Source organism: Oncorhynchus mykiss, chromosome 22, assembly GCF_013265735.2.
Source record: "Oncorhynchus mykiss isolate Arlee chromosome 22, USDA_OmykA_1.1, whole genome shotgun sequence".
In the NCBI taxonomy this organism is placed as follows: domain Eukaryota; kingdom Metazoa; phylum Chordata; class Actinopteri; order Salmoniformes; family Salmonidae; genus Oncorhynchus; species Oncorhynchus mykiss.
Genome location: NC_048586.1, coordinates 22,559,358 through 22,576,099, shown reverse-complemented (window position 1 = coordinate 22,576,099; position 16,742 = coordinate 22,559,358). Strand labels below are relative to the sequence as shown.

Sequence of the window (16,742 nt, the reverse complement as noted above, 5' to 3'; positions counted from 1 at the left end):
TGGGTTCGATTATAGGCTCAGAATGGCCAGAAACAAAGTACTTTCTTCTGATACTCATCAGTCTATTATTTTTCTGAGAAATGAAGGCTATTCCATGCAAGAAACTGAAGATCTGGTTCAACATTGTGTACTACTCCCTTCACAGAACAGCGCAAATTGGCTCTAACCAGAATAGAAAGAGGAGTGGGAGGCCCCGGTGCACAACTTAGCAAGAGGAAAAGTACATTAAAGTGTCTCGTTTGAGAAACAGACGCCTCACAAGTCCTCAACTGGTAGCTTCATGCAAAACACCAGTCTCAACGTCAACAGTGAAGAGGCGACTCCAGGATGCTGGCCTTATAGGTAGAGTTCCTCTGTCCCGTGTCTGTGTTATTTTGCCCATCTTAATATTTTATTTTTATTGGCCAGTCTGAGATATGGCTTTTTCTTTGCAACTCTGCCTAGAAGGCCAGCCTCCCGGAGTCGCCTCTTCACTGTTGACGTTGAGACTGGTGTTTTGCGGGTATTTCTAAGTGACCCCAAACTTTTGAAGGTAGTGTACATGTAGGTATAGTTAGAGGGACTATGCATAGAAGATAAACAGAGAGTAGCAGCAGTGTAAAAGAGTTGCCTCACTGCCGTACAAGGCAGTGATGCAAACAGTCAGGATGCTGCTTTCGATGGTGCAGCTGTAGAACCTTTTGAGGATCTGAGGACCCATGACAAATCTTTTCAGTCTCCTGAGGGGAAATAGGTTTTGCTGTGCCCTGCCCTCTTCACAACTGTTTTGGTGTGTTTGGAGCATGATAGTTTTGTTGGTGATGTGGACACCAAGGAACTTGAAGCTCTCAACCTGCTCCACTACAGTCCCATCGATGAGAATGGGGGCGTGCTCGGTCCTCCTTTTCCTATAGCCCACAATCATCTCCTTTGTCTTGATTACGTTGAGAGATAGGTTGTTATTCTGGCACCACAAGGACAGGTCTCTGATCTCCCCCCTACAGGCTGTCTCGACGTTGTCGGTGTTCAGGCCTAACACTGTTGTGTCTTCTGCAAACTTAATTATGGTGTTGGAGTCGTGCCTGACCATGCAGTCATGAGTGGACAGGGAGCACAGTAGGGGACTGAGCACGCACCCCTGAGGGGCTCCAGTGTTGAGGTTCAGCGTGGCAGATGTGTTGCTACCTACCCTCACCACCTGGGGGTGGCCCGTCAGGAAGTCCAGGATCCAGTTGCAGAGGGAGGTGTTTAGTCCCAGGATCCTTAGCTTAGTGATGAGCTTTGAGGGCACTAACGCTGAGCTGTAGTCAATGAATAGCATTCTCACGTAGGTGTTCCTTTTGTCCAGGTGGGAAAGGGCAGTGTGGAGTGCAATAGAGATTTCATCATCTGTGGATCTGTTTGAGCAGTATGCAAATTGGAGTGGGTCTAGGCTTTCTGGGATAATGGTGTTAATGTGAACCATGACCAGCCTTTCAAAGCACTTCATGGCTACGGATGTTAGTGCTACAGGTCTGTAGTCATTTAGGCAGGTTACCTTAGTGTTCTTGGGCACAGGGACTATGGTGGTCTGCTTGAAGCATGTTGGTAATAGACTCAATCAGGGACATGTTGAAAATGTCAGTGAAGACACCTGCCAGTTGGTCAGCACATGCCTGGAGCACATGTTCTGGTAATCCATCTGGCCCAGCGGCCCTGTGAATGTTGATCTGTTTAAAGGTCTTACTCCCCTCGGCTACGGAGAGCATGATCACACAGTCGTCCGGAACAGCTGATGCTCTCATGCATGCCTCAGTGTTGCTTGCCTCGAAGTGAGAATAGAAGTGATTTAGCTCGTCTGGTAGGCTTGTGTCACTGGCCAGCTCACGGCTGTGCTTCCCTTTGTAGTCTGTAATAGTTTACCGACTCTGCCACATCCGACGAGCTTTGGAGCCGGTGTAGTACGATTTAATCTTAGTCCTGTATTGGGGCTTTGCCTGTTTGATGGTTCGTCAGAGGGCATAGCAGGATTTCTTATAAACTTCCGGGTTAGAGTCCCGCACCTTGAAAGTGTCAGCTCTACCCTTTAGCTCAGTGTGAATGTTGCCTGTAATCCATGGCTTCTGGTTTGGGTATGTACGTACAGTCACTGTGGGGACGACATCCTCAATGCACTTATTGATAAAGCCAGTGACTGATGTGGTGTACTCCTCAACGACAGTGCTGATCAGGAGTTACCAATGGATTAACAATTGTGTGTTTTCCATCTAATTTAAGACACAAACACATAGGGTATCTGCCACACAGGGTGTCGTTTACCACCATGGGACGAACCACAGAATGAACCAACCTACCGCCTTCATCTAGTAACATGATCTACGATGTCCATAGGATCATTTCTATATGAACGTGCATATGTGTGGAATAGGCATCCCTTTGAATTTAAATCCCCCTCACGCCAACCTTCACACTACTCCATTTTTAATGAAGCCGAGATTTTAAAAAGTGGTGTTCTTTACACATCATTATGTCTTTATTGATTCGTCAGCATCTTCGCAGCGGAATGGTATTTGGTGAAATTTCTCCTGCTGTGATAACTTGTCTCTATTGCAATCACAAGAAGAAATCATTCGATGCCATTAGCGGAATGTAAGTAAAGGAGTGTATGTGTTTATGTGCGTGTGTGTGTGGGTTTAATATAACATTTTTGTTCTCTGATGGCTGTGCTATCTTCGATGTGGGGGACAACTTTATATTCTCTTGAAAGATGACTGACTTGTCTTCTCTCTTCTTCTCTCTCCTTCTCTCTCGCTCTTTCTTCCTCTCTCTCGCTCTTGCTCTCTCTCTCTCTGTATCCTAGGCTGTTAGGTCAAGGGGAAAATGAGGCCTCCTAGCCCTCTCCTGATCCTGCTGTATGTCACCCTGTCCCGCGCCATGAAGACAGTCTCCAAGAGAGGCTCAGGTATGTACACTTCCTCTTTCTCTCTCTACTTCCTGTTTCCTGTGGCTCCTCCCGCCTGAGTGGTGGGATTGAGCTAGACATCTGTTTTAATGGCAAATGTTAGTAGTTCCAGGAATTCTTGTCACTTAGTTGAGATGTGTTTGTGTGTGCATGCGTGCGTGTGTGTGTGTGTGTGTCTCCACTAACCTTAATGAAGGAAATGGAGCTGAGATAATTGCATAGGGCATTCCCTTTACCCATTTCCCTGTGTCAATCTCATTCACTATATGTCTGTTGAGCTTTTTAAATGTGAAATTGACATTTCTGTCTGTCTTTGGGGCTGGATGGAGTATGATTACCTGCCTGCCTATCTACATTTTAAACATGATTGACATACTGAATGACACTTCTCAGAGCTAGATAGCATTCCCCCCCATGCAGCGAGAGAGACTGGCAGACACACAGTAATCTTATCGCTCTGTCTCAGGGTCGCCAATGGTTAATGCGAAACTCATTTTGACTCTAAACAGCAGCAAATTGAGCATCAATTGTGAACAAATGCAAAGGTCGAAGAAGAAAATGGATGGGAGAAAAGATTGAAGAGAGAAACTTTGTTCATGACAGGAATTGATAGAGCTGAGAGTAATCTGTTTCAGTGAGCTAACTTGTTGCTGCAGACTGTCAATGACTGAGCCCCAAAACCAGGCACTGTCTTTAACATGCTGACCACAACGCCCATGTTGAGTGCGCAAGCGTTACGAAATAAATGTACACCTACATGTTATTCAATCATTTCATCCAAACTGCTGGCATACGTCAATGAGCATATGCTTAGCCAGGCGGTAAAATAGAACTTGGTCTATTTTTTACACTTGACGCGCCGCAAGTCCCGCCTCTCCCATCTCCCAGTTTTTTAGGAGCACTGAGGTCCACACTCCAGTCCAGTTGGTGGTGGTAAATGCACCTTAAAGTCGGTTGCCAACTGCCATATAAAGTCCACAGCAGAAGAAGAAGAAGAAGACGACGACTGAAGGAAGAGAAATTCCAAGAAACAAACCTTTTATCTGTGGATTAATTGTCGGAGAAGAGAACACACACAAAAATTGGTCAACCTTGTGCATTTCAAGTAAAATAACAACCCAATGTTTGACGTTTCACACAGGCTGCAACGGCAAACTAGCTAGCTAAATGTTCATGCATGTTTCATTTGTTTAGACCGGAACCCAAATGAATATAGTTGGTTCAGAGTTAGTTTTAATATTTCAGCCTGTATGTCTTGATGTGGTTGGATTGCGATGAATATTGGCATCCCTCAAATTGCTTTAAACCTAGCCTTTGTGAGGCATCACTACAGATCCGGGTTCGATCCCGGGATTATCACAACCGGCCACAACTGACAATGAGTCCCATAGGGTGGCGCACAATTGGCCCAGCGTCATCCGGGTTAGGAGAGGGTTTGGTCAGGGGGGGGGCTTTACTTGGCTCATTGTGTTCTAGCATCTCCTTGTGGTGGGCCAGGCGCCTGCAGGCTGACCCTGGTCATCAGATGAACAGTGTTTCCTCCGACACACTGGTGTGGCTGGCTTCCGGGTTAAGTGGGCGGGTGTTAAGAAGCAAGGTTTGGCGGGTCATGTTTTGGTGGACGCATGACTCAACCTTTGCCTCCCGTGCCCGTTTGGGAGTTGCAGCAATGAGACCAGATGAAATCGTGGAGAAAAAGGGGGTAATTAAAAAAAATCCTTTGTTTTCAGATTAGATATCAGTTGGTCAGAAAGACATCTCATCTGTTCCTCCTAGTTGAAGGTCCTGCAGGTTGGCTAGCCATTATTCCCAGACCACATATATTAGTCGGTTCATTACCAGGTAAAGTACTGAATTTACCCGCTATGGTCTGACTGCAGTGTGTGTGTGGTAATATTTGTGTACATACTGTATGTGTGCGCACGTATGTGCAGTATATGTGTGTGTTTGCCTGTCTTGAGCTCTTGTGTATACAGTCCCTCGCTCCAGTCCTGGTATTACTCCCCATCTCCATGTTATTTACCCCTGGCTCCAGTCCTGGTCCCACTTGTGTTTGTGTAGGGCAGACATGGTGGAGGACATGTCTCAGACTTTAAAGGATGACCTTTAAAGGTTTTCCAGACGGAGGAACACAGACAGACACAAAGGGCAGAGGGCCACTGCACCTTACCCATGAATGATGTGTTTCAGCTGGAGAGGGACTACACACACGATGTGTCCACCTAGCCCTACTGCTGACTAGAGGTTAACCACATATATTGTAGGTTATAGACAGACTTCTCCTATAAATCATCTCTTTCTACCAGAGAGGAGCTGATGACAGTCTTGCATTGATCCCCTCACCTCTCAATCCTTCCAACCGTGTGTATGTTTTCCTTCTTTAGGTATAGGGTCAGTGGTTAGGAAAATATCATTTTAAATTAGTATATATTTTGACTCCCCAAAAAGTCCTGACAGTTCACGGGAAAAAAGCTGTGTGTGTGTGAAATGTCAGCTGTTTCTGTAGTCATGATCACAGTTATTACCTGGTGACTTATATGGTATCTCTGGGCAGACAAGACAATATGTCTTCATAAGCATTGCATGTGTCACGGGTTAGGCTGAGTTTGCTTAGGTTGGGGCTCTGATGGTGGTATGTCACTCTTACGACAACATGTGTTTCTGGAAAACTACACATGTGATATTTCACATGTGAAAACACGTGTTTCTGGAACACTACACATGTGACATTTCACGTGAAAACACGTGTTTCTGGAACACTACACATGTGACATTTCACATGTGACAACGTGTTTCTGGAACACTACACATGTGACATTTCACATGTGACAACATGTGTTTCTGGAACACTACACATGTGACATTTCACATGTGCAAACACGTGTTTCTGGAACACTACACATGTGACATTTCACATGTGACAACATGTGTTTCTGGAACACTACACATGTGACATTTCACGTGACAACGTGTTTCTGGAACACTACACATGTGACATTTCACATGTGACAACATGTGTTTCTGGAACACTACACATGTGACATTTCACATGTGCAAACACGTGTTTCTGGAACACTACACATGTGACATTTCACATGTGACAACATGTGTTTCTGGAACACTACACATGTGACATTTCACGTGACAACGTGTTTCTGGAACACTACACATGTGACATTTCACGTGACAACGTGTTTCTGGAACACTACACATGTGACATTTCACGTGACAACGTGTTTCTGGAACACTACACATGTGACATTTCACGTGAAAACACGTGTTTCTGGAACACTACACATGTGACATTTCACATGTGAAAACACGTGTTTCTGGAACACTACACGTGGTCCTGGGGCTGGCTGAGGGTAAATCTCATCCTCTTCTTCTAACTAATTGTAGACTTCGAATTGACAGAGACATGATCCTCATATTCAGAAAAGTCTTCGTCTTCCAAAATGGAAGACTCTCCTTCCACACTAGCTTCTCTCTCTCTGCAAAAAGTATTTCTAAGACCCTCTGAGCAGAGATTATTTTTGCCATACTGATTGATTGTGGTAAGGCACCACACATGCAAAGTTATTTATTTGTTGTGTTTTTGCACCTGGCTGGGGTAGAGTGTGGGAAAATACAGAATTTTTTACAATGTATCGAAATAATGTATTGTAATAACATTGTGCAGGTTCCCACAAGTCATTGGGTAGTTTCACACAATACAAAGGGTAAAGAGAAAAAGCAGGAGACAGTCAGTCAGGCAAAGAGACAGACAGGTTATTGGTGCTATATTGAAACAGCAGGGGAAGACAGAGTGAAGGCACACAGCAAACCTTTTTGTTTCATTTGGACTTGTTTTCACCTACACACACACTTTTCCACACTATTATTACCTTCAGGTCCAGTGGACCTGAACATCACATATGTAATATAAATGTGAAGGTGGGTGCACTGCGTGCACCTAATGAAAATATTTTATTTTACATGTTCTTCTCAGAAAATGAGCCAAGGGCAATGAGTCTCAGGTTGAAAATATGATTAATTCTATCATTTTTATTTTAGTAAACATTGAAACTGCGTTCCACAGACCCAAACACAACACAAGGGTTAAACTGCTATGACACTTCTACTGAGAGTTGGTACAACTACACTTGCATTTGACCACTCCCCAAAATATGCTAATGAACCCACTCTACATTACCCCCACCTATCAAAGCGCATTGATTATCATACCTTATATTAAAAATATTGGGGAGAAAAATGTCCCTTTTACCTTCAAGTTACCGAATGCTACCGTGTGAGTTCATATTTGTACCTGTGAAGTGTACCTTTGACCTTTTTGTACCTCAGGGAACAACACTGTCTCCTAACCATACCCTTATTTTTGGAGAGTGTGTAAATACATGTTCCAAGGAATAAGTATGAACCTGGTGGCACTGCAGAAACGTGGATGACCTCAACCAAGAGGTTGCAAGTTAAAATCCCCAAAGCATATGCAGTAAACTCTATGTCAAGTGGCCTTGAGCACTGCTAGTTTTATTTTGATGTAACATTGTGGTGAATATTTATTTACTTGAATCTGGGCAGCTTTCAGCAATGTGGAGAAATTAATTATTGCCAATGGGTCTGTAGCCATATCTCTTTTAGGCTCACAGACCTGTTGATGTAGCAGGACATTTCAGGTTGCTTGCGACCAAGTGCTTACAAGTTAAAATCCCAGTTAAGGCTGAGTCCCAAGTGTGGCCACAGTACAAAATAATTCCATATTATTCTTTTTACACTAATTGAAATGAGAATATAGCATCATACTTTCATTTGAAAGAGATAACATCTTCAATGTGTATATACTATAGGCAAAGTACAGAAAGTTATTCTTGGCAATATATGTATAGCCAATCTTGATTATGTCCACTGACCTGGTGGTGCAGCAGAAACTTCAGGTACCTAGCAACCAAGAGGTGGACCCTGACTCAATATTCAAAAACCATCCTAAAAACACCCCATGAACAAATCGGTAACTAGATGAAGCCTGACGGTTTCAATTAATGTCAGTTATGTCTTGTAGCCCTTTCCTGCAGTCAAATGACCTGGTGGCCTCATGGGTGGAATGTTATTCATATTTTTCAGAATTTCAGAATTAATTAATAAACATTATAAAAGTTTAAAAAACGCCCCAAATCCTATGGTTGTATGTCAAACGGGTTTTGTTATATTTCAGTTGATAGAGTGTAATATTGGGATGCTAACTCAAAATGTGATACATTTCAACTCTATATCTGACATGGTACAGGTGAATAATTATTTTAAGCCCATAACCATGTGTGTGAGGTGTATACTTTTGTTTCAAAGTAGATGTGTTTAAGACTACTAAGAAACACTGTGTGACACTGATTTAGCCCACTGCAGTAAAAGGTTCAAGTAAAATATTTTCATATTTGACACTTAGGTTTTGATGTCACGTGTAGTTTCATGTTATCACATGTTGTAATCAGTTATCGTTTAAGATGAGGGAGGATGATAGATTTTTTTTTATAAGCATGGCCTTATTTCTATAACAGCATATTGAATCATTCATATTCTAGTCACCCATTCACCCGGCTCAGAATTGTGAGTAATCAAGGTGACAGACAATGACACATTCAATACCGCCTTGCATAATCTTGCCTGCAGCTAGCTGATCTAGGGTGTAATCATTAGTCCAACAGTTGCAAATGTGAGTTTTTATTGGATAAATTCAGGTGTGTTTATCCCAGTTTCATTCCGTTTGTTTCCGTTTAAGAAACGTTTTTCAACAGAATTGGAGGAATGTATACACCCCATATCACATGCAAGTTCACAGTTCACTTTCATAGCAGCCACATAAAAACAGCATGATCACTTTGCTCGTAGATAGTTGCGAGGAATTATACAATGCATTCAGACCTCATGACTTTTTCCACATTTTGTTACGTTACAGACTTATTCTAAAATTGATATTTTTTTAATGTCCTCATCATCAATTTACACATGATACCCAGTAATGACAAATCAAAATCAGGTTATTATAAAATGCCAATGTATTAAAAATAAAAAACATGAATACCTTATTTACATAACTATTCGCACCTTTTTCATCCTGTTTCCATTGCAACTTGAGTGGAGTCCACCTGTGGTAAATTTGATTGATTGGACATAATTTGGTAAGACACACACCTGTCTATATAAGGTCCCACAGTTGACAGTGCATGTTAGAGCAAAATCTAAGCCATGAGGTTGAAGGAATTGTCCATAGAGCACTGAGATAGGATTGTGTCAAGGCACAGGTCTGGGGGAGGGTACTAAATAATGTCTGCAGATCCCAAAGAACATAATTCTTAAATGGAAGAAGTTTGGAACCACCAAGACTCTTCCTAAAGCTGGCCGCGCGGCAAAACTGAGCAATCGGGGAGAAGGGCCTTGGTCAGGGCGCTCCAGAGTTCCTCTGGGGAGATGGGAGAACCTTTCAAAAGGACATCCATCTCTGCAGCACTCCACCAATCAGGCCTTTATGGTAGAGTGGCCAGACGGAAGCCACTCCTCAGTAAAAGGCACATGACAGCCCGCTTGGGGTTTGCCAAAAGGCACCTAAAGGACTCTGACCATGAGAAACAAGATTCTCTGGTCTGATGAAACTAAGACTGAACTATTTTGCCTGAATGCTAAGCGTCATGTCTGGAGGAAACCTGGCACCATCCCTACTGTGAAGCATGGTGGTGGCAGCAGCATCATGCTGTGGGGATGTTTTTCAGTGGCAGGAACTTGGGAGACTAGTCAGGATCGAGGGAAGGATGAACAGAGCAAAGTACAGAGATCCTTGATGAAAACCTGATCCAGAGCCCTCAGGACCTCAGACTGGGGCAAAGGTTCCCCTTCCAATAGGACAACGACCCTAAGCACACAGCCAAGATAACACAGGAGTGGCTTCGGGACAAGTCTATGAATGTACTTGAGTGGCCCAGCAAGAGCCCAGACTTCAACCCGATCGAACATCTCTGGAGAGACCTGAAAATAGCTGTGCTGCGACTCTCCCCATCCATCCTGACAGAGCTTGAGAGGATCTGCAGAGAATAATGTGAGAAACTTCCCAAATACATGTGTGCCAAGTTTGTAGTAACATACCCAAGAAGACTCAAGGCTGTAATCGCTGCCAAAGGTGCTTAATTTATTTTATTTGATAAATTACTTTACTTTGTCATTATGGGTTATTGTGTGTAGATTGATGAGGTGAAAATCAATTTTTGAGTAAGGCTAACATAACAAAATGTGAAAAAAGTCAAGGGGTCTGAATACTTTCCGAATACACTGTATAATTCCTCGCAACTATCTATGGGCTCTCTTCCTCCTTGTGAACGCTTGTGAACTTCAGTGCACAACACATCAGCGGTCTGTCACCAGGCAAAAAAACCTTTCCAAGCCAAACCTTCATATCATAAACGCTAACTGCTACCACAGCCTACATCGTTGTCACATCATAGTCAACATTCTAGAACTAACGCGTTAGTCAGAAGGCAGTTTAGCAGTTACGCCGGCAGGCCCGGTGGCAATAACTCGTAAAACCATAAATGTACCTTGACATGTAAGAGTTCCAGTGTTTGATAGCCATAGTGAGCTAGCTAACATAGCATCAGTCTCTGTTTGAGCCAGGTGTTTGAGTAGGCTAAACTAGCTAGCTGCATTCACTAGCTAAATGAAAGTGAAAGTTAAAAACATACAATATTTTTCTTTCTCTTGCTTCTCCTTTATTTTGGAAGAAATTAATTTGTTCAAAACTGTTTAACTATTGTCTTTCTCACTCTTTGTGTCAACTACTCATTACATTTCATGCACTGCAGTGCTAGCTAGATGTAGCTTATGTTTTCTGTTCAAGATGTATTCTCTGATCCTTTGATTGCCGGGACAACTTGTCAGTTCATGCTGCAAGTGCTCTGATAGGTTAGAGGACATACTCTGTAAGTTGTCATAATTACTATGGAAGTCTATGGAAGGGGGTGAGGACCTTGAGCCTCCTAGGTCAATGTACCCAGAGAAGAACATAAACTAGCTGTCTTCCAGCTACACCATGGTGCTACCCTACAGAGTGCTGCTGAGGCTACTGAAGACCTTCATTGCAGAACAGTGTTTTAATCAATTATTTGGTGATGTGAATATATTTAGTATAGTTTTATCGCAAAATAATACATTTTTTATGTTTCACTATAATTGTTTTAACTGAAATTCACTGAGGATGGTCCTCCCCTTCTTCCTCTGAGGAGACCCAACTGGTTGAAATTTTGTATTCCCATGTCACATTTATTTCACATGAGATCATGTGTTTTGTTTGTAAGAAAACAGAGACAGGCAGACAAACGCACACACAAACAGAGAAACTTAAACGTATTTTTTCCTTAAGTGTAAAGGTCATTCTCGCTTGTTGGTTTCTCTCCTGGGGGAGGGTTGGAAAACAACAGAGATGGAGGGGATTGAGAGAATGAGAATTTCTATTGTGTTTCCGTATTTTCATTACTCTATGCAGCATTTGGATCCGATGGAAATGTTCTATTGTTCAATATTTAGGATGTGGAATCGTTTGGAATTCTATAGCCTTGAATAGTTGTGTGCGAGGGATCGGCAGGGAAAGCTTAATTAGGCCTCTGGAGAGAGCGGATAAAGCTGCTATTAAATTGATTTTCCCATCCCAATGTCCGGATGGCATTCCCAGAGTTTGCAGTGCTCTGAAATCCCATAATTATTCGATGTGGAGTCTGGGTGTGCTTGTGTTTCTCCAGCTAATGACTTTCCGCATGGCTGTTATACTGTGTGTGTGTGTGTGTGTGTGTGTGTGTGTGTTCATTCTCCCTCTGTGCTCCCACTGGCAATGGTTTTAATGGCCAACCAGACACTGCAAAATTGAATAGCAATTGGAGAAAATATTTTTTTTACGCTTGGCTTCTGTGGAGTGTGTGTTTCCATCAGCGTCAGTGTGTGTTTACTCAGTCTGACCAGTCCATATGTCTTCCAGTGCTGTGTGATTGCGGTGGAAGGACCAAGACTAGGTTGACAGTGCGTTACACGGAACCCAAACCACCATCGTGCATAAATGTATTTTGTCCCCCCACACCAAACGCAATCACGACACGCAGGTTAAAATATCAAAACAAAACTCTGAACCAATTACATTCATTTGGGGACAGGTCAAAAAGCATTATTTAAACATTTATGGCAATTTAGCTAGCTAGCTTTCTGTTGCTAGCTAATTTGTCCTGGGATATAAACATTGAGTTGTTAATTTAGCTGAAATGCACAAGGTCCTCTACTCCGACAATTAATCCACACATGAAACGGTCAACCAAATTGTTTCTAGTCATCTCTCCTCCTTCCAGGCCTTTTCTTCTCTTGAATTTATATTGCGATTGGCAACTTTCATAAATTAGGTGCATTAACGCCACTGATCTCGTTCGTCTTTCAGTCACCCACGTTGGTATCTGCTTCTATAAACAAATGAGGAGATGGGAGAGGCAGGACTTGCAGCGTGATCTGCGTCACAAATAGAACTGATTTCTATTTTAGCCCTTGGCAACGCAGACGCTCGTTAGCGCACGGGAGCAGTGCGGGTGCAATAATTGAATAATATAGATTTCTAAATGTATTTTGCAACACTCGCGCTCGCACATGCGACGCAAGCGGTGTAGTCAGCCTGTTAGATTGGCTCCCCCAGCCTGTCAGTTAGACACCCTGTAGACCAGTCCTCTCCAACACAGACAGACTGCAGGGACCCAGGATTATTTCCTTGCCTGATGACATGGCCTGGCAGGAAAAACTCCAGGCCCTAAGAGGGGAAACAGAGAGATGTTTCCCATGCCAATAAAGCCCTTTGAATTGGAGAGAGAGACAGTAAACAGGCATGAAGGGACCAGGCAGACAGAAAGAGAAAGGAGATTTAGAGAGGCATAGATGGTCTATTGATGCACTCCCTAAAGTCGTCTGAAAGCCAAACAATACACATCACTAAACACATCCTGCTCAGCAGGCCCGCTCCTGGAGTAATGGCTTCTAAACATAGTCTGTGGGGAGGGGGGAGAGAACACTACCTCGCCATGGGATACAACCCTCTTAGATTGCTAGTGTGTACAGTACATGACTGGGCTTAAGGTGTAGGTACACTGGGAAGCTTTGTGTGATCAAAGAGCAACAGGTTATAATATATTCCACCTTCGATATAGTAGCCCTTCTCCAAGGCCTCAATGTTCCTTGTCAGGGCAGGGATGTCACTTCACTCACAACCAGTGGTGGAACAAGTATTCTATTGTCATACTTGAGTAAAAGTAAAGATACCTTAATAGAAAATAACTCAAGTAAAAGTGAAAGTCACCCAGTAAAATACTACTTGGGTAAAAGTCTAAAAGTATTTGTTTTTATATATACTTAAATATCAAAAGTAAAATGGAATTGCTAAAATGTACTTAAGTATCAAAAGTAAAAGCATAAACCATTTACAATTCTGTATATTAAGCAAACCAGACAGCACAATTTTTTGAATAGCCAGGGGGCACACTCCAAAACACTCCAAGACACGCTCCAAGACATAATTTACAAACAAAACATGTCTGTTTGATGAGTCCTCCAGATCAGAGGCAGTAGGGATGAACAGGGATGTTCTCTTGATAAGTGTGTGAATTAGACCATTTTCCTGTCAGGGTGTCAGGGAAAATGAATGGAGTAAAAGGTACATTATTGTCCTTAGGAATGTAAAAGTTGACAAAATGTAAATAGTAAAGTAAAGATACCCCCCAAAACTACTTAAGTAGTACTTTAAAGAAATGTTATTTAAGTAATTTATACCACTGCTCACCACCAACCTAATACTTATTTATTTAATATATTTTATGGATGAATCAGTGTCACACTTACTGTGTGCAGTTGTTTCTTCACATGTGGAATGTATAAAATAAACAAGTTAGATGCAGTGAAAGCTTGTTGTGTTTGTGTGTCTGTCTTATAGTGTTGTTTGTATTGAGTATTATCAGCTGCCATTCATTTCTATCCCAGGAAGAGAGTATAATGGTGTGTTGACAGCCAAGTGGTATGTATTGACATGTGTACACACTGATATATGGCAATAGACAGTGTAACATGGAACCATTGATCTGCCTGCTTGACATTTCTAGAATGACGCTATCCTGCATCTCTGTTGGTGTTCTCGGTCTTCTCTTTTTTGTGTTCTCTTTGGTTGAGATCTGGTGGCTGATACGGCCATGGTATATGGTTCCCATGCTCACCAAACCATTCAGGGACCACTCGTGCCATGTGGATGGGGACATTGTCATTCTATGGGGGCATAGCCATAGTAGCCAAAATAATGGCCTTCTCAGCATTTTTATACATGACTCTAAGCATGATGGGATGTTAATTGCTTAATTAACTCAGGAACCACACCTACTGTATGTGGAAGCACCTGCTTTGTATCCCTCATTTACTCAAGTGTTTTGATTATTTTGCAGTTACCTGTACGTATGTGCCTAGTGTTGCTCTCTCCTGCCCTACACCTGCTGCTGGAGTATGTGGATATAGGAACCACACAGAGCATCCCTGTGCATCTGTGGCTTTCTCTTTCTCTCGGTCTGTATTTCTCTCTCTCTCCCTCCCTCTTTATCTCTATATAACTTTCTCTCTCTTACCTTCTCCATCTTTTTCTTTCTCTCTATATATGCACATCTATATTTCTATCTCCATACATGCACATCTACAGAAGCAACCTATTTATACAATGCAGTTCGGTCAGATCCATTGATTTTCATAAGCGGAGTATGTTAAGAGAGATATTGATTGCACAGGATTTCCTGGTGATCCTGCAAACTCCTTTCTAAATGGTTGAGGAACATGCCATTGACTATGGTTAATAACTCTAGGCATCCACAGTTATCAGCACCACTCTAAGGTTGATATCTGCAGTGAGAATACATTACCAATACCGCAGTGAATGGTTGGGGGAGGAACATTATTATCATGACCACAACAAAGCCCAAAAAGAGATTGTATTTGAAAATGACAATAATTTAATGCCATGATTACATTGAGACACGATCACGTCTCTTTTATTTGTTTTTCACTCATGTCTGATTTTAGCCTGCGGGACGTCGTTTTTTTCTGGACCCTAGTCTAGAAGATGGCAGGCAGGCAGGCAGGCAGGCAGGCAGGGCAGGGCAGGGCAGGGCACGAGACCCAGGCTCTTGAGAGCGTGATGCTGAAGTGCTGTGGATGACCCATCACGTGTAACGACAGACAGATGTGTTCTACTAACATGCCTGGCAGGCTGTAACTTGTGTTAACCTTTTACAGACGCATGTTTGTGGGCGTGCATGCATGCCAGTGGAGGCTCCTCGGAGGAGGAAGGGGAGGACCATCCTCCTAAGTGAATAAAATTTAAAAAAAGGATTTTTAAAACACACTATTTTGCAAAGGCCTACAGTAGCCTCAACAGAACTCTGTAGGGTAGTACCATGGTGTAGCCGGAGGACAGCTAGCTTCCTTCCTCTGAGTACATTGACTTCAATACAAAACCTAAGAGGCTCATTGTTCTCACTCCTTCCATAAATGTACACAGTAATTATGACAACCTCCGGAGGATATCCTCCAACCTATCCGAGCACTTGCAGCGTGAACTGACATGTTGTCCACCCAATCAAAGGATCAGATTTTAATCTAGTACTGAAAGCATATGCAACAGCTAGCTAGCACTGCAGTGCATAACATGTGGTGCGTAGTTAACTCAAAGAGAGATAAAGAAAATAGTTTTAAATTAATTTCTTCCTAAATGAAGGAGAAACAAGAGAGAGATATTTCGTCATTTTTTCACTTTCAGTTTCACTTACTTAGCTGGAAAATGCAGCTAGCTAGTTTAGCCTACTGAAACACCCTGTTAAACAGATGGATGCTATATTAGCTAGCTGGCTATGACTATCAAACACAACACTGGAACTCTTCCAGGTCAAGGTAGGCTTTTGGTTTTATTAATTTACTGCCACTAGGGCCCGCCGGTGTAACTGCTTACTGACTGTACACTGTAACATTACTGCCTGATTGTAGCCGGTTTTCTAACACGTTAGTTCTATTAGCTATGCGGACAATGACATTAGTTTAGCTAATATGGTGACAACGATGTAGGCTGTGTGTAGCGGTTTGGCTTGGAAAGTTTTTTTCCGCCTGGTCACATACAGCTGACGTGTGTCCACCGATAATAAAGCAATTACACTTTGTTCATTACATACTCGCGTGTCCTTGATTTGAGAGCGAATACTACAGATATCAAAGCAATTACTTGTTACTTGTGTGGACACATGTTTATGGCGCAACTATAATGCTCTGTGTGTCGGTGCATTGGTGCGTGTGTGCAAATGTATCACATTACAGACTAATAGGTTTCCTGGTAATTAAATGTAACTGAATAGCATGAATTGTGTTTGGATATGAGAATAGACATCAACAACATTTAGTCTAAGCCTTTGGGGGGGTTTACTAAGCAACATATGGAATTGTTTTAAGATGGTCATACCATCATATTTGTATACCTGTCAGAAGACCCACTAGATGCTTATTTATAAAACCCTCTTAGGCCTCACTCTCTCCTAACTGAGATATCTGCAGCAGCCCTCATCCTCCACATACAACACCCGTTCTGTCAGTCACATTCTGTTAAAGGTCCCCAAGGCACACCCATCCCTGGGCAGCTAGTCTTTTCAGTTCACTGCAGCTTGCGACTGCAACGAGCTGCAACAAACTGGACAGTTTTATCTCAATTTCTACCCTCTGTAGTGTCTTATAGTCAGATGCCAAGCGG

At 42.6% G+C, this 16,742-nt stretch overlaps 1 protein-coding gene across 4 annotated transcripts in view; it reads left to right on the top strand.

Moving 5' to 3' along the window:
* Positions 1-16,742, top strand: part of LOC110502069 (interleukin-1 receptor accessory protein-like 1) — a 397,329-nt gene that overhangs the window by 60,407 nt on the left and 320,180 nt on the right. For all 4 annotated transcript variants that reach the window (XM_036958961.1, XM_036958960.1, XM_036958963.1 and 1 more), the window contains exon 2: positions 2,819-2,920. In XM_036958961.1, the coding sequence (XP_036814856.1) occupies positions 2,839-2,920 (82 nt within the window). In that variant the 5' untranslated portion in view covers positions 2,819-2,838. The remainder of the gene's footprint in view (positions 1-2,818; positions 2,921-16,742) is intronic.